The 17,305-nt window shown below is 43.5% G+C and overlaps 1 protein-coding gene and 4 non-coding genes across 9 annotated transcripts in view; all 5 read right to left on the bottom strand.

The window, feature by feature from the left end:
• Window positions 1–366: 366 nt before the first annotated feature.
• On the bottom strand, window positions 367–582 carry LOC118937059. The gene has a single exon (XR_005034457.1). It is a non-coding gene; the product is annotated as a small nucleolar RNA U3 (small nucleolar RNA).
• Window positions 583–2,799: 2,217 nt separating this feature from the next.
• Window positions 2,800–3,015, bottom strand: LOC118937057. Its single transcript, XR_005034455.1, has one exon. It is a non-coding gene; the product is annotated as a small nucleolar RNA U3 (small nucleolar RNA).
• Window positions 3,016–3,743: 728 nt separating this feature from the next.
• Window positions 3,744–3,959, bottom strand: LOC118937058. The gene has a single exon (XR_005034456.1). It is a non-coding gene; the product is annotated as a small nucleolar RNA U3 (small nucleolar RNA).
• A 512-nt stretch (window positions 3,960–4,471) lies between these two features.
• LOC118937055 lies at window positions 4,472–4,687 on the bottom strand. The gene has a single exon (XR_005034453.1). It is a non-coding gene; the product is annotated as a small nucleolar RNA U3 (small nucleolar RNA).
• A 1,156-nt stretch (window positions 4,688–5,843) lies between these two features.
• The window catches only part of LOC110534793 (calcium uptake protein 3, mitochondrial-like), a 50,632-nt gene continuing 39,170 nt past the window's right edge, over window positions 5,844–17,305 (bottom strand). For 4 of the 5 annotated variants that reach the window (XM_036933871.1, XM_036933873.1, XM_036933874.1 and 1 more), the window contains 7 exons: window positions 15,367–15,461; window positions 14,259–14,430; window positions 12,611–12,619; window positions 9,272–9,380; window positions 8,870–9,027; window positions 7,985–8,049; window positions 5,844–7,398 (listed from right to left, as the gene is read on the bottom strand). In XM_036933871.1, the coding sequence (XP_036789766.1) occupies window positions 7,392–7,398; window positions 7,985–8,049; window positions 8,870–9,027; window positions 9,272–9,380; window positions 12,611–12,619; window positions 14,259–14,430; window positions 15,367–15,461 (615 nt within the window). In that variant the 3' untranslated portion in view covers window positions 5,844–7,391. The remainder of the gene's footprint in view (window positions 7,399–7,984; window positions 8,050–8,869; window positions 9,028–9,271; window positions 9,381–12,610; window positions 12,620–14,258; window positions 14,431–15,366; window positions 15,462–17,305) is intronic. The other variant, XM_036933872.1, reaches the window with a different exon arrangement.

The raw sequence follows: 17,305 nt of genomic DNA, 5'->3' as shown, positions 1-17,305 counted from the left end.
GAATCAGTATTGTCGTGTTTTATGCCCAAGAAAGCTTCATAAAATACATTTTCAAGTTGCTCCACAATATAACTGTGCAAATGAGGGAGGTGCCAGAAGGTACTCACTGCAGTTTTTATGGGACTGGCATTGGCTGAAAAAGTCAATAGCCCACATTAGAGAAAATACAAGAAAAACATTTTTAGAAATCAAATGTAATTGAAAAGGTAGAGTTCTGACTGGATTAAAATCACATATCTCCTATAGAAGAACGTCATAGCAAGGAAAACAGGAACCAACTGTGTTGTATAATGGTGATAAACTATTTAATAACCTGAACTACAATACATGTACCAAAGAAGTTAATATTAACAATATTAAGCGCTAACCACTCTGATCATATTCCCTCCCTCAATGCTCCACAAGGAAGCAAAGAACGGTCATCAATGGCAGAAAGCGGATGAACTGAATCATTACTCAAAGCCCGCTTCGCGCTCAGAAGGGAATATCGCATCTCATCATCGTGGGTTACGAGATCTAACACTTTAGAAACACATTTCTCAAGTCAAGAACTATAGAAATGATCCCTGAAAGTATAGTCTTAACGTATCTTTGGGCGAGCAAGCTTAGGCCATGTTGGAGCAATCAGTCTGACTGACGGTTTCACAGCTCCCTCCCTCACTGTCACTACCTACAGTCGCTTCTCACTGTATGCAGAGCGCGATACAGCAGCACGTGGCAGCAGCCTTACTATTGACCCGTATCAGGTATCACATTGTATTGAATGTAAAGTAACAGTTAATGGACATATAATATAATTTACTGGCTCACAAAAAGCACATATGTCCCAGATTAACAGAATACATTCTCCAGTTGCCTAAAATTAAATAATGGGAGGTACCTACCAGAGGCTGCTCAGTTTTTGGGCGACTACTACCATTGGCTGAAAACCCCAGTGGTATACGTTCGATAATATATTTATTATTTAATACTGAACACAAATATAAAGGCAACTAGAACAATGTAAACTATTTTACTGTGATAGTTCATATAAGGAAATTGTTCAATTGAAATAAATAAATTAGGCCCTAATCGATGGATTTCACATGACAAAGGTGCCTTCTCAGCCCGGTCCTGTCGTCCCTGTTCCCCCTATGACTGCGTGACCACGCACGCCTCCAACTCAATCATCAAGTTCGCAGACGACACAACAGTAGTAGGCCTAATTACCAACATTGACGAGACACCCTACAGGGAGGAGGTGAGGGGCGGAGTGGTGCAGGAAAATACCCTCTCCCTCAACGTCAACAAAACGAAGGAGCTGATTGTGGACTTCAGCAAACAGCAGAGGGAGCATGCCCCTATCCACATCGACAGGACGACAGTGGAGAAGGTGGAAAGCTTCAAGTTTCTCAGAATACACATCACTGACAATCTGAAATGGTCCACCCACACAGACAGCAAGGTGAAGAAGGCGCAACAGCATTTCGTTACACCTGCAATAACATCTGCTAAATATGTTTATGTGACCAATATAATTTGATTTGACTGAGCAGGGGCCCAGCCCACTGGGGAGCCAGGCCCAGCCAATCAGAACAAGTTTTTCCCCACATGTTCTTTTTTGGTTATCTGACCAGAACTGAAATACCCATCTAGGACAGTAAAGACAGTATTCTGAAATTGGGAAGTAGGGTCACTTCTGAGTTTCTTGTAAAAGGTGTTGTCAAGCAGCTGTCTATGACACTCAATTACATAAACTGTCCTATCCAGGGGCGAATAAGGACTGACGTATCGGATTGTATATGGAAAGATTTGGACTCCTGTTTGTTCTTACGGAGATGAGCAACATCTTTTTCAACAAGTCTGCAATATGTCTCGATAGAGTGATTGCGATTGGCTGGAGGTATAAAATAACTATTGCTTCTAAAAGGAGTCGGAGTATGCGCAGGAGAGCAACCTACTGGTTCAATAGAAATGTCAGGATTAGGGGAGCTAAAGAATTCCCTTAAACGGATGTTTCTAAAAAACTTAAACATGTCTACCTTAACATCAAAATCGTTGCACTGGGTTGTAAAGGCACAAAATATAACCCTTTATTAAGCAAAGAGAAATGGGCAGGGCTCAATATCTTGCTTGATAAATTAAAGACACAGTCCCGTGGGTTCTGGGACCGTGTGAATGGTCTCCTCTGCCTCTGATAGTGGTTTCTTCTTACCCCGTCGGGTGCGGCATCTCGTCGATGCGCGTGCCTGCGTCCTCCTCCGCCCTTCCGTCCGTCGTTGAATAAAAAACGAGCACTGGAAGGCGATGAGGCGCTGGTTGTAGAGCGTTGATCAGACGGGGGTGGATAGAAGTAAGCGGCATCCCTCCTGCGTCTGTCATGGAGAGGAGGTACAGGATCTCCCTTGTCAGGGTTTCTTTAGAAGTAACTTTTACCATCGGCCTGGTCTTTTTTGTCTTGGTTGAATTTCTTGATTTTAAGTTCCTTTATTTCTGTAGACAACTTGTCCTGGAGCGCTTGGTTAGTTTTCATCAGTTCATTGAATATGCCATCATCATTAACAGCTATTTGTAGAATATGCGTTTGTCTTTAATCGTGTTATCCATTTCAATAAAATCATGTTTCAACTGGTCAAGAATTAATGTCATTAAATCAATAGAGCATTTGTTCAGGATGGTACACCAGCGCTCAAATAAATAATCTATGCGCTGTCAAAATAATGGTTATTTAGTATTGAAACCATCTGTGTAACGGTGATAAATCAATTAGTAACCTGAACTACAATACAAAGAAGATAATATTAACAATATTAAGAGCTAACCACTCTGATCATATTCCCTCCCTCAATGCTCCACAAGGAAGCAAAGAACGGTCATCAATGGCAGAGAGCGGATGAACTGAATCATTACTCAAAGCCCGCTTCGCGCTCAGAAGGGAATATCGCATCTCATCATCGTGGGTTACGAGATCTAACACTTTAGAAACACATTTCTCAAGTCAAGAACTATAGAAATGATCCCTGAAAGTATAGTCTTAAATAAGTTGAGGGCGAGCGAGGGTAGCCTCTGTTGGAGCTATTATTCTCACTAACGGTTTCCCACCGTACAAAGAGCACACTATGTAGTACCATGTGTCCGAAATCATGCTTATCGGGCTACAAACAGTTGTTATACCCATGAAAGCGTCACAAAATACATGTTCAAGTTGCCCAGAATAGAACTTGGCAAATGAGGGAGGTGCCAGAGGGTAATGATGCAGTTTTTAGGGGACTGCTATTGGCTGAGAACATCAGTGGCCCACAATAGAAAAAATATAATTTAGATATAACATTTGAGTTCTGACTGGATTGGTATGATGAATGGAGATTGCTTTGTAATTCATTTCCTATTTATATTTGCTTGGGCTCCCGAGTGGCGCAGCAGTCTAAGGCACGCTATCTCAGTGCTGGGGGCGTCACTACAGACCCTGGTTCGATCCAGGGCTGTAATCACAACTGGCCGTGTTCGGGATTCCCATAGGGCGGCGCTCAACGTCGTCCAGGTTAGGGAAGGGTTTGTCCGGGTAGGCCGTCATCGTAAATAATAATTTGATTTTAACTGGCTTGCCTAGTTAAATAAAACGTTTTTAAAAAGCATTACCACATTTGACATTTAACAGCATTGAAGCCAGTTGAATTATTTTCATGAAATAATTACTGACATCCAGATGTGTGGTAATAGTGTAAACCTTACAAATCATTCGATATTTAACAATAATCAGTCTAACCACTCTGATCATATTCCCTCCCTCAATGCTCCACAAGGAAGCAAAGAACGGTCATCAATGGCAGAAAGCGGATGAACTGAATCATTACTCAAAGCCCGCTTCGCGCTCAGAAGGGAATATCGCATCTCATCATCGTGGGTTACGAGACCTAACACTTTAGAAACACATTTCTCAAGTCAAGAACTATAGAAATGATCCCTGAAAGTATAGTCTTAAATAAGTTGAGGGCGAGCGAGGGTAGCCTCTGTTGGAGCTGTTATTCTCACTAACGGTTTCCCACGTACAAAGAGCACACTATATAGTACCATGTGGCCGAAATCATACTTATCGGGCTACTTTTCATCAATAGGTCACATAAGGAATCAGTTATTGTCGTGTTTTATGCCCAAGAAAGCTTCATAAAATACATTTTCAAGTTGCTCCACAATATAACTGTGCAAATGAGGGAGGTGCCAGAAGGTACTCACTGCAGTTTTTATGGGACTGGCATTGGCTGAAAAAGTCAATAGCCCACAATAGAGAAAATACAAGAAAAACATTTTTAGAAATCAAATGTAATTGAAAAGGTAGAGTTCTGACTGGATTAAAATCACATATCTCCTATAGAAGAACGTCATAGCAAGGAAAACAGGAACCAACTGTGTTGTATAATGGTGATAAACTATTTAATAACCTGAACTACAATACATGTACCAAAGAAGTTACTATTAACAACATTAAGCGCTAACCACTCTGATCATATTCCCTCCCTCAATGCTCCACAAGGAAGCAAAGAACGGTCATCAATGGCAGAGAGCGGATGAACTGAATCATTACTCAAAGCCCGCTTCGCGCTCAGAAGGGAATATCGCATCTCATCATCGTGGGTTACGAGATCTAACACTTTAGAAACACATTTCTCAAGTCAAGAACTATAGAAATGATCCCTGAAAGTATAGTCTTAACGTATCTTTGGGCGAGCAGGGGAAGTCTATGTCGGGACAAGCATTTCCACTAACGGTTTAATCTAAAGTGTCATTGTCTGCGAGATTTACAGAGGTAAATATACACCCGTTCATGGACACACAACATTCTTGATAAAATGTACGCCAATTACAATAATTATATCTAAAAATGTATTAATATTCTGTGAATGTCAGTACCCACAATACCTTGCTGGTAACAAGCACTGTTGACTGTGGCGGCAGAGCTGAGCTGGTGGTCAACTTCATATAATGATGCACTTGTTCTTTGTAAATTTAAAACATGACCATATTGAAAAATGTGTTTACATATGTGTATTTTTTCGCGTTATTATAGTGAAATCTGCACAAGAAGTTTCGAAGACATTATATTTACATGGTGGAATCGATTGATGAGCGTACTGGTGCGTTGGGGAGAAGTGTCCTGACGGAATCATAAGAACGCATTTCTCGTTCCACTTTTCAAAAGAAAAGCGCGCTACGCCACAAATTACGAAATAACTGCACAATAACATTAATATAAAGAAAGATATGATAAAATAAGTAAAAACGCATTCATTAAAGCATTATTAAACATAGCTGGCTACACAAGCTGGTGTCACGGCCGTAATTATAGAAATACGTTTTAATGTGTCAACCTGGCAAAACTTTACTGAGTAACGTTATCTGACAGTGAGAGGCTAGGAATTTGCGTTAGCTAGCCAACTAACAGCTACATCTAATTTTTCGCTGAACTTACCAGCAGCCACAGGAGACTGCTAAAAAGACGCTCATAATAATGTATAGAACGAAGAATTGAATGACAGGGAACCGTGTTTGAGTCCACTCACTCCGCTCAATTATTACCACAAGCCAGTCCTCCCCAATTCAGGTGCCAGCAGCTCATAGCTAGCCTTCGCAGTGCTCAGTTGATGAAATGAAAATAAACCAACTTCAGTCTTTTTAGAAAAAAATCCATACAATTTGATGATTGAAAATGTAGCTACCCAGCGCTGCCAAATAAAGTTATATCGTTCATGTCGCAGGTGCATGTCAGCTGATAATACAACTTTTGCGGTGAAAAAAAATTTAAAGCCCACGTGCGCATGTCCATTCTATGTAGTTGGCTGAAAAAACAAATACAGTGTGCCATTATGTTCCCTTCAAACGTCTTTATTCGTGCATTCATCACACTTTTCACTTGCATTCTGTCAAGGTCTTTTCACACCAACCATACACTTCACCACTTGGTTGAGGGAATGGTCGAGAAATGTGTTTATATGTTCTATAGCGTCTAATATAACGCAAATACGCAGAGTAACTATAAATCAGTTAAGTCAAACCATTTAAGTTATTTAATATTCAAACTAAATACAGAGATACACCTTGAATCGTTGAACATAATTAAATCACTATCATGCTTACTGGTCCAAACTTAAAATCAAAACGTCTGCTCATAATATTGCTGTTAAGTAGATTTATATTACAAACAGATTAATAATTCAATAAATAAATATAATCACTACCAATTGAGGTGAAATGTTGGTCAATTACATAGTGAATCAAGGAAACCTAGGTTGCACAGTACACTGGTAGGAGGGCAGGTCAGCAATTTGCTTTCCGAAAAGGTACATTTTCAACGAAATTTGTTGCTGGAATGGAATTAGTTTTGACAGGGAAGACATGTAGAAAACAAGGCACACATGAAAAAAAGTTAGACTTCTTCCCCGCCTAATCATTACAAGCGTAACACACACAACAGACAGAAGACAAGGAGTCTTAAAGGAATATCATGATCTTGCTCTCTCTTTCTCTCATTTGGAAGATCACCAATTGCAAGCATTTCAAAAACATACTACTATTGCTTCATTGTAGAATTCATTGCATTTGTAGGCTATGTATTGATCTTTATTATCTAGCCAGATGACCAAACTTGCTGCTGAATATATGCAAGTAGGCCTGTGTAAACTGGAAAAAAGCATGAATAGAAAAATACATGATTAAGACATTAAGATTCTCTTCCTTCTCCCATACCTTTCTCTCACTGGTAAAGGCATTTGATACAGATACTACACTTGACCATGCAGGCTCTTACTGTAATGTAAGTCACAGTCTTTATTTGACCATTATTATATATTATTATATTACAAACCTTAATGTGATACGAGCATTTTTTTGTTATTTTTTACCATAAATCATTCTATATTATCAGTAATCAGAGATTAGTTACAACTTTCTTTAAACTGTCAATTTTTTGTGCTTTTCAAATGTTTGGTGAGCACTGCTTAAATACTAGGTGCAGTAGTGTAGGCTATGCATCACTGGCCTACTTGCAATGGGAGGAAAATGGATTGCGGAATTGATCCACGATTGGATAAACAGGAGAACTGAAACCAATGAGATGTCTGTTGCAAAACGGCAGCTTCTCTGCATGCTAGTGGAGGGAGTGGTGGCTGAGAACGCAGACTTAAAACCACAATGTTCCCCTGCAGATTGTTCATGGAATCCTTCACCTCCAGTCCCCCTCCATCTCTTTTCCTTGTCTTCATCCTCACCTTCATCATCCTATTCTCCTCATCTTCCTCTTCTCATCATCCTCTTCCTCCTCCTTTAAACCCTAGCCTGGAACCTCCTCTAGAGTTGGCGGACCTGTTTCCTGGCCTCGACACGCAGGCAGATGGGGAAGGAGGCATGTTGTTTCCTGTTCACCTGGTAAACAATGACAATGGTACCATTAAACAGGGAATTTAGCCGGGATGCAGGATATAGACTAATACACAGGACTGTGCTTATTTCTTGTAGCCTGGTCCCAGATCTGTTTTATGCTGTCTTTCCAACTCCTATGGTCATTGTTTGGCGTTAGTTGTCAAGGCAGCACAAACAGATCTGGGGCCAGACTATATTTCTTGTAACAATACTGGAAGAGATTGTAGGGTATTTTAAGTTATTATCATTGGATACTTGCATAGATGCACCATAGTCCTGATATGCTTCTGTAGGTGATCTGAAAGGACTTGATTGGTCTTAAAGTGATATTGTGTCAATCTATCCAGATCTTTTAAGTATAAACGGAATAGGTCAGAGGTTATAGGTCATCGGGACAGACAGAGCTGCGGTTCGCAGGTCCATTAAGAATAGGTCAGAGGTTATAGGTCATCGAGACAGACAGAGCTGCGGTTCGCAGGTCCATTGAGAATAGGTCAGAGGTTATAAATTAAATGAAAATCAGATTTGATTAGGTCAGAGGTTATAGGTCATAGATGAGATAAGAGATGAGTGGATTGTGGGTAATACTTATCTGCCAGCTAGCTCCTTCTTCATACAGGACTTGAAGGAAGTGAATCGCTCTGCGGTTTTGTAGCCCTGGGGTTTGTGAGCAGCAGAGTGGAAGAAACAGATAGGGTGGGAAAAGCGAGAGAGAGAGGAAATAGAAGGAGGGGGTATTGGGATGCTGTTAGTCAAAAGGGAAGCCAGGACGACGAGGCCAAAAGAAATTGAACAGTAATATTTCAGACTCAAGACCCCATGCATAGGACATCAACGTAGGACCCGTTCAAGAGCGATTGATTGCCGTAGTATTAGAATGAATTCATACCTATTTCCTGATTATGCAACTGTCATGTGTAGGGCCTAGGAGTTTTCTCTGACCACATGCCTTATCTGACTAGGAAAAACTCTGGGCCCTAGTCATGATGACAATTGTAACTGTTTAACTTCACATACCACTAGGTGGCAGTAAAATACTTTGGAAGTGCAGGGAAGGTAGTCATTTACAACACTACAGACCTCCATATAACTGTGTAACTAGATTTGCTCTAGATAAAGATCTTAAAACTGCCACCACTTTTATGGCTGTCGACTAAAGTTAACAGTCAAAAGCTAGAATCAAATTACATTGTCCAAGTGTAACATAAAATAAAATGAGAGCATGTCAAATTTCTATTGATGGAAAACCAAACTAGATCATTCTCACTTTCTCCCTATCTCTCACTCTTCATACCTCTCCTCCACCCCCCCCCTCTCTCTCTTCATCCTTCTCTCTCTCTCCCTCTCTCTATCCATCTTTCTTCTCTCGCCTTTCCCTCCCACCTTACCTACTTTCACCCCCCCCCTCTCTCACCCAAATTCTCCCTTCCCCTTTCCCTCTCTCTCTACCTCAGTCCTCCCCTCTCTCTGTCCCTACCCTCCCTCCGCGGTGCAGCCGGTCCTTCATAATGCCGATGAACTCCTTGTAGCTCAGCTGGTCGTCGTGGTCCACGTCAAAGATCTTGAAGATGGTGTGGACCAGGTGGCGTGTCAGCTTCAGGCCCGTGGCCACGTACACAGCCCGCCCAAACTCATCTGAGAGAGAGAGAGAGAGAGAGCACGGTGGGGGATATATAGAGGGGAGAGAGAGGGAGAAGGGGTGGGAAAGCAATAGAGGAAGACAGAGACAAGATACAGATGGGAGAGACAGGAAGAGAGGGGGATACAAAAAAGAGAACAAGACGGAGGAGAAAAGTAACCTACATCCATTATTCACAAGAGACTATTGAGCGAAAGGGAAATATCTCCACAGATATGAAATCCTAAAATGGAGGCTTACCTTGGCCAATGGAGCGACTGGCAAAGTTGTACATCTGCATGGCGATGGCAAAGTCCTCCAGGTTGTTGAGGAATTGGAAGAAGGAGCGGAACTCGTCGAAGGTGATGCCCTGTGAAGTAAAAAGACAGGGGATCCCATATAAGTGTGACACACAGAGCAATCTTTAATGGACACGGAGTGACAGACAGCTCTTGCAGTTCTCGGAATAGGGGGGGATGCTTCAAGCTCAAACCCATTGGTGATGATGGTCAAATTGGTGACGATGGTATGATCATGTGACCTTTGACCCATGCAACTTTGGCCCCTTTGACTGTAGGGACTAGGCCCGGGAATGACACACCCATGCTACACATTTAATACGTTTGTGTATCAGCTATGAATGTGGTTCCTGAGTGGTTCCTTCTGCAGACGTTGTGAGAGCTGATCATCTGTGCAGCGCCACTGCAAAAATAGAGGTTCACAGGTTTCACAAGTTTCACAACGCAAGGCTTTCTGGGATTTCATCCTTGAAAATCAAACTTCATTATTAGAAACGTAGACACACACTGGTTTGCAGTGTGGAACATGTAGACATATATTAGTTATGGGCCTCCCGAGTGGCGCAGTGGTCTAAGGCTGGTTCGAGTCCAGGCTCTGTCGCAGCCGGCCGCGACCGGGAGAGTCATGGGGCGGCACGCAATTGGCCCAGCGTCATCGGGTTAGGGGAGGGTTTGGCCCGGCAGAGATGTTCTTGTCCCATCGCGCACTAGCGACTCCTGTGGTGGGCCGGGCGCAGTGCACGCTGACCAGGTCACCAGGTGTACAGTGTTTCCTCCGACACATTGGTGTGGCTGGCTTCCGGGTTAAGCGGGCGTTGTGTCAAGAAGCAGTGCGGCTGTGTTGTGTTTCTGAGGACGCACGGCTCTCGACCTTCGCCTCTCCCGAGTCCGTACGGGAGTTGCAGCGATGCGACAAGACTGTAACTACCAATTGGATACCAGGAAATTGGGGAGAAAGAGGGGTAATTAAAGAAGACCTATATTAGTTTGTGGTGGTCGTTCCATTGATCTAACAGAGCTATTGGCTTTGATGGCTGGAGCCCAAGGTTCCACAAGAGGTAGGTATCACTCATTTCACCCCTAGCTGCATCACACTAAAACAAAGAATAAAAGAAAGGTATGAGACACAAGAGGCTGGTCACACCTTAATTGGGGAGGACAGACTCGTGGTAATGACTGGAGAAGAATCAGTGGAATGGGATCAAACATATGGTTTCCATGGTTTCTAGGTGTTTGATGCCATTCCATTTGCTCCGTTCCAGACATTATTATGAGCCGTTCTCCCCTCAGCAGCCTCCACTGGGATGAGAGACTGTAAACGTGGCCTAGTGATGACAACACAGAGAGGCATTCTGAAGTGGTGACTAACACCAGTCTATTTCACATACAAAATTCTGCTATGGAAACATCCTGGTGGGGGTTCTCTACAAGCCCGACCTGTGGAACTTCCTTCTTCCTTTTCACCAAGTTTCCTCATTTTAAACACCCTTGGCTGAGGTTAAACCTCCCCAAGTAATCTCCTTTACAAAACCAGTTAGCGAACACAGTTAGCCTGCTGCTAAGGTTAAACCTCCCCAAGTAATCTCCTTTACAAAACCAGTTAGCTAACACAGGTAGCCTGCTGCTAAGGTTCAAACTCCACAAGTAATCTCCTTTACAAAACCAGTTAGCTAACACAGGTAGCCTGCGGCTAAGGTTAAACCTCCCCAAGTAATCTCCTTTACAAAACCAGTTAGCTAACACAGGTAGCCTGCTGCTAAGGTTAAACCTCCCCAAGTAATCTCCTTCACAAAACCAGTTAGCTAACACAGGTAGCCTGCTGCTAAGGTTCAACCTCCACAAGTAATCTCCTTCACAAAACCAGTTAGCTAACACAGGTAGCCTGCTGCTAAGGTTAAACCTCCCCAAGTAATCTCCTTTACAAAACCAGTTAGCTAACACAGGTAGCCAGCTGCTAAGGTTAAACCTCCCCAAGTAATCTCCTTCACAAAACCAGTTAGCTAACACAGGTAGCCTGCTGCTAAGGTTCAACCTCCACAAGTAATCTCCTTCACAAAACCAGTTAGCTAACACAGGTAGCCTGCTGCTGAGGCTAGCAAACACAGACCAGTAGCGAACAATGCTCTCTAAACCAGCACAGTGTGTGTGAACAGACAGGGAAGTGCTTAACCGTCTGACTAACTAGGACCTGTTGGAACTTAAAGTGGGAGATATGTAACGATGTGGAAAATGCCTTAGACAAACAGAGTGTGTGTGCCAGTGTGTATCTGTCTGCGCGGTCAACAAATCCATTCCGGGCGAGTGGCTCTTACCTGCCTGGTCCTCCTTTGATGCCCTGTGAACCCGATAGCCTCCATACAAACAGACAGGAGCCAGCCACCCCAGTGATACCTACAGACAGACTGGGCCATAGAGTAATCTAGAAAAGACTATTGGAGGTCACTGGAGCATGCCTTCACCTCCTGTGGAACCTTGGGCTCCAGCCTGCTAGCTCAATGGAACGACCACCACTAACTAATGGATGTCTACATGTACGACACCGCAAAGCAACGGGCGTCTACGTTTCTTACTGAGACTTCTGATGAATGGATGAGTACGGCAGAATGCCTGGCTGACAGTGGACTTGTTGAACTGAGTGGGTTACCTAACGAGGTGTATTCAGGAAAACACCTGCATTGGAAGTAGACCTATAAGATGCAGGTCCACTAATTGCTTCAGTTAAAACTGTACGGCCCACCAACAGTATGAGAAACTCATCTTGAGTGGGCTAATTGACTGAGCTGACTTGTAAATCTTTTGACATCGTGTTTAGGTATGTATCAACTTCTACCTCTAAACCATAAGACTGCTGAACAATTAATCAAATACACACCCGGACTTTGTTTCTACACTGCTGCTACTCGCTGTTAATCATCTATGCAAAGTCACTTTAACCCTACCTACATGTACAAATGACCTGGACTAACCTGTACCCCGGCACATTGACTCTGTACCGGTACCTCCTGTATATGGCCTCATTATTATCATTTTTATTGTGTTCTTTTTTTGTTGTTGCTTTAGTTGATTAATTATTTAGTCAAAATGTTCTTAACTCTATTTCCTCATAACGGTATTGTTGGTAAGTAAACATTTCACGGTAAGGTCTACACCTGCTTTAATACCATTTGATTTGATTTGATCGGGCGTGGGTGGGTGAAGAACCAGGGGTCCGTTCAAAAATGACTCAAGACAACAGTGAGGCAGAGCAGACAGGACGTGCTAAGAAGATGATTCGTCTCATCATTAGGGAATAGGGACAAACCTGTTGTCTCTGCCAGAGCGTGGAAAGATAAAACACAAGAAGAATGTTGCATGAACACGAGGACAAAAACACTGCAGAACTTCATTTTCCATCTTCATGCAGCCTACGGTTGGTTAAATAACTTGGGAAGTTTTCGAAGCAAAGTGCAGTGTAGGCAGAACATACCGTCTTGGCTGTGGGGTGTGTTGATGCGTATCCAAACCGATAGATTCACAACGTGCTGTTCATGCAGATCAAGGCTCTACTGTACATTACACACATTGATTTGCCATTAAGGGACGGAAAGTGTTGCATTATATAATAACAATCGATCAGAGAAAAAAATGTAGGAGCAGAAAGTGCCGGTATACACACTTTACTCAAAAACGTCACTTTACACTGGATCCAACTCCACATGAACACAACAAAGCGTTAGCTAGCTAGAGCCAGATAACTCAAAGTCTTTGTATACGACACAGAGCACAACACACTGGCTTGTCGATCAATCAACAGTTATCACACATAGGAGTAGGGCAATGGGGTCAGCGCCATTGAGAACCAGTCAGTCAGTCAGTGAGTGAGTCAGAGCTGGCCCGTCAGATTACACTGGTCCTTACAACTGGCCTTCAGGTGTTGGCCCGTCAGATTACACTGGTCCTTACAACTGGCCTTCAGGTGTTGGCCCGTCAGATTACACTGGTCCTTACAACTGGCCTTCAGGTGTTGGCCCATCAGATTACACTGGTCCTTACAACTGGCCTTCAGGTGTTGGCCCATCAGATTACACTGGTCCTTACAACTGGCCTTCAGGTGTTGGACCGTCAGATTACACTGGTCCTTACAACTGGCCTTCAGGTGTTGGCCCGTCAGATTACAACTGGCCTTCAGGTGTTGGCCCGTCAGATTACACTGGTCCTTACAACTGGCTGTCAGGTGTAAGTGTCAGATGTAACGGATTCACTATCTCTAGTTGATCTAACTGATGGGCCAGTGGTGCGTTCAGGTGTAGAGAGAAGAAAACACAATGCCCGGAGGACCATGACAAGGTGGGAACACAAATATAGAGGGTAGGAGGGGGGAATAGGGGTCAGGGGGTCAGGTGGGGCAGGAAGGGCTGAGAGGGGGAGTGGGGTGATGGGAGAGACATCGAGGAGGTTAAAGGGGTGAGAGAGTAAAGGGAGGTGAACAGAAAGTGTGGGTTGTGGAAGAAAGAGAGAGACAGACCAGTACAGGGCCTGTTTCTTCAAAGAATCTCAGAGTAGAAGTTCTGATCTAGGATCAGGACCCCACCTGGCCCTATAACCTCATTCATTATGAGCTAAAAGGCTATACTGATCGTAGTTAAACATTCCTACTCAGAGACACTTTGTGAAATGTGGAAGTAGAAGAGGGAGAGAGGAGAGAGAGAGGGAGAGAGGGATGAAGAGGAGGAGAGAGAGGGGGGGAGGGAGAGAGGGAGGGAGGGGAAAGTAGATTATAGAGTGCTTGACCACACTCGTGTCATGCTATGGTTCAAGGTTCTAGATGTAGTCTACCTTCTCATGTGTGTGTGTGTGTTCCTCTACCTTCTCATGTGTGTGTGTTCCTCTACCTTCTCATGTGTGTGTGTTCCTCTACCTTCTCATGTGTGTGTGTTCCTCTACCTTCTCATGTGTGTGTGTTCCTCTACCTTCTCGTCAGGGATGCTCTGGCGGACGTTGTCCAGGTAACTGCTGATGTTCTCTACGTTGGTGTAACGCAGCAGGATGCGGGCAAAGTCCTCCTCACTGATGGTGGTCATGCCTTTAGAGTAGGTCAGGAACTCTATCTCCAAAACCTCTGTCTGGAGGTTATCCATGAACCTGGGAGAGAGAGAGAGGACCAAGTAACAGAGAGAAGGTACATGTCTATGGTATCGCAGTATGTATCTATGGAATCGCAGTATGTGTCTATGGTAGTGCAGTATGTGTCTATGGTAGTGCAGTAAGTGTCTATGGTAGTGCAGTAAGTGTCTATGGTAGTGCAGTATGTGTCTATGGTAGTGCAGTATGTGTCTATGGTATCGCAGTATGTGTCTATGGTAGTGCAGTAAGTGTCTATGGTAGTGCAGTAAGTGTCTATGGTAGTGCAGTAAGTGTCTATGATAGTGCAGTATGTGTCTATGGTAGTGCAGTATGTGTCTAGTGCAGTATGTGTCTATGGTAGTGCAGTACGTGTCTATGGTAGTGCAGTAAGTGTCTATGGTAGTGCAGTAAGTGTCTATGGTAGTGCAGTAAGTGTCTATGGTAGTGCAGTATGTGTCTATGGTAGTGCAGTATGTGTCTATGGTAGTGCAGTACGTGTCTATGGTAGTGCAGTATGTGTCTATGGTAGTGCAGTAAGTGTCTATGGTAGTGCAGTATGTGTCTATGGTAGTGCAGTAAGTGTCTATGGTAGTGCAGTAAGTGTCTATGGTAGTGCAGTAAGTGTCTATGGTAGTGCAGTACGTGTCTATGGTAGTGCAGTACGTGTCTATGGTAGTGCAGTATGTGTCTATGGTAGTGCAGTATGTGTCTATGGTAGTGCAGTATGTATCTATGGTATCGCAGTATGTGTCTATGGTAGTGCAGTATGTGTCTATGGTAGTGCAGTATGTGTCTATGGTAGTGCAGTATGTGTGTGAGAGTAACTGAATACTATATCTGAGTATGAGAGAGCAGTAAAACTGAAACAAGTGACAGAGTAGATTAACTATGTTCCACAGAACGTCATTTTATAGGGCTCTATTACGATGAATCAATTAATCGGCATGGCGATACCTGTAGAAGTCGTCAAAGGTCAGCTCCGCCTTCCCCTTCTTCCCAAAGAAGTGCACCAGCAGTGTGGTGTCAATCATCATACCCTCCTCCGCACGCTGACATCCCATTGGCCAGACAGGGGCAGAGGGGACAGGGAGAAAAGAAAAACAATGCAGTGACTGACATACAACACACTCTCTGATTGAATGAGGAGTGGGGACCGGTCCGTGTGGATGGGGTCATGAATCCAAGATGGCAGCCATCGTACCGAACAACCAGCCAGTCGCATGTGAGGTGCATCAACGGGGCAACAACAACAACAGTAAATCAATCAGCTTCACCAAGTGTTCACAACAAGGCTTGAGTCTGAGCAGCACCTGCACAGATCCACTGATCTCCAAACCATCCGTGTGTTATAGCTGTTAGTAGACATATTGGATTAGGGCTATCGGATGGTGTGTAGATCGGATATTCCTGTGCAGCCCAGACTGATAAATGGTAGTGTTGCAGCCAACAGTGTGACAGACAGGACAGGAGAGCACACAGACAGGTAAGGCTATAGACAGACGGACAGACAGACACACACAAAGACATGCCTGTAGACACGCAGAGAGAAGGAGGAGAAAGAGAGAGAGCGGAGGAGACAGACGACACACTGTCATTTTAGCTGAGACAGGCACATATGCCACCACATCCCATGCATTTCTGTTCAAACCCCCAAACACCACACATAGAAAACCACAGCAGAACAGAAAACCCAACAGAAATGTGCACAAGAATGTGAGCAAGATTCCACCTTTTTCTAAAAGACTGTAACATAATTAGGTATCTTTGAAGTAATTCTGAATTCTTTCACGTTTTCTTTCTTTCTGCCCTCTAAACCACTCTCTCTGTGTACAAAATATCCCTCCCCTCTCTTCTGCGTGGGCTTTGTAAGGGATCTGGGATATTTGAAACCAATTAGGGTGTATTTGGGATGTTTATGTATTTACCGCGGTTTTGTAATCCGCTGTTTAACACTACCTTAATCCCGGGGAGTCGGAAAATTCCGGAAAAGGGGGAAGGGGGGTGTATCGGCGTGTGTGTGTGTGTGTGTGTAGGAGGGGATAATTCAGAAAAAGGTGTTTATATGACTGGGCTTTATCACATAATAACGGATACAGGCCAAATCCCGAGGAACCCTGTCTGAGCTTCCAAGGGCCCATAGAGGGCGATATCGATCGATGATTGATATAAAAACCAAATGGGCCAATAGGTTTGGTCCCTCTCCCCGCCATGCCCCACCCTTCCCCCAATCCAACCAATCCGGCGTCATGCTGAAGGCAGAGTGTAACTGGCATTGGCAAACTCTCATCATATCCTTCTCCATAGGGGGAGACTGCATTCAGCCAAGTTCAGATTCAGCAGTAGCTTCACGATGCTATACGGCTAATTAAACTGGTCCCAGGTCAGTCCGTGCTGTCTCGCCAAGGTTGAGTCAACTGTGACAAGACAGCATAAAACTGATCTGAGACCAGGCTGGCAAATGTCTAATACCTTTAGTCTAAAGTCCTAATCCACCAGGGAACGGGAAAAATTATTCAAAGGAAAAAAGAACAGAATTGAAAGAAGAGACATTGTCATCGTTCCGCTTGACGGCCCAAATGAAGGCACTTTTGACGGCCGATGCCAGATGTTGTTTGGAAACATCATACTGTGTAGAATTAAAATGTACTCCCCAGGGATGGAATTTAAAAACAATGCAACTAAAAGATAATGGAGAAATCATGTAAGGATAGGTCTATTTCACATGCTGTATAGGGACGAGTCAGTGTCTCTCAAAGGAAATCATGTTTAGTAGCATTATGTCACTGTAAAAACTAACTAACACTTATCAGTCTGTTTCAGTTGTGTAACTTTTAGATTCTTACACTAATTATATACCGAACAAAAATATAAACGCAACATACAATTTTGGATT

Source organism: Oncorhynchus mykiss, chromosome 10 (assembly GCF_013265735.2).
Source record: "Oncorhynchus mykiss isolate Arlee chromosome 10, USDA_OmykA_1.1, whole genome shotgun sequence".
NCBI lineage: Eukaryota > Metazoa > Chordata > Actinopteri > Salmoniformes > Salmonidae > Oncorhynchus > Oncorhynchus mykiss.
This window is presented reverse-complemented; position numbering and strand designations above follow the sequence as displayed.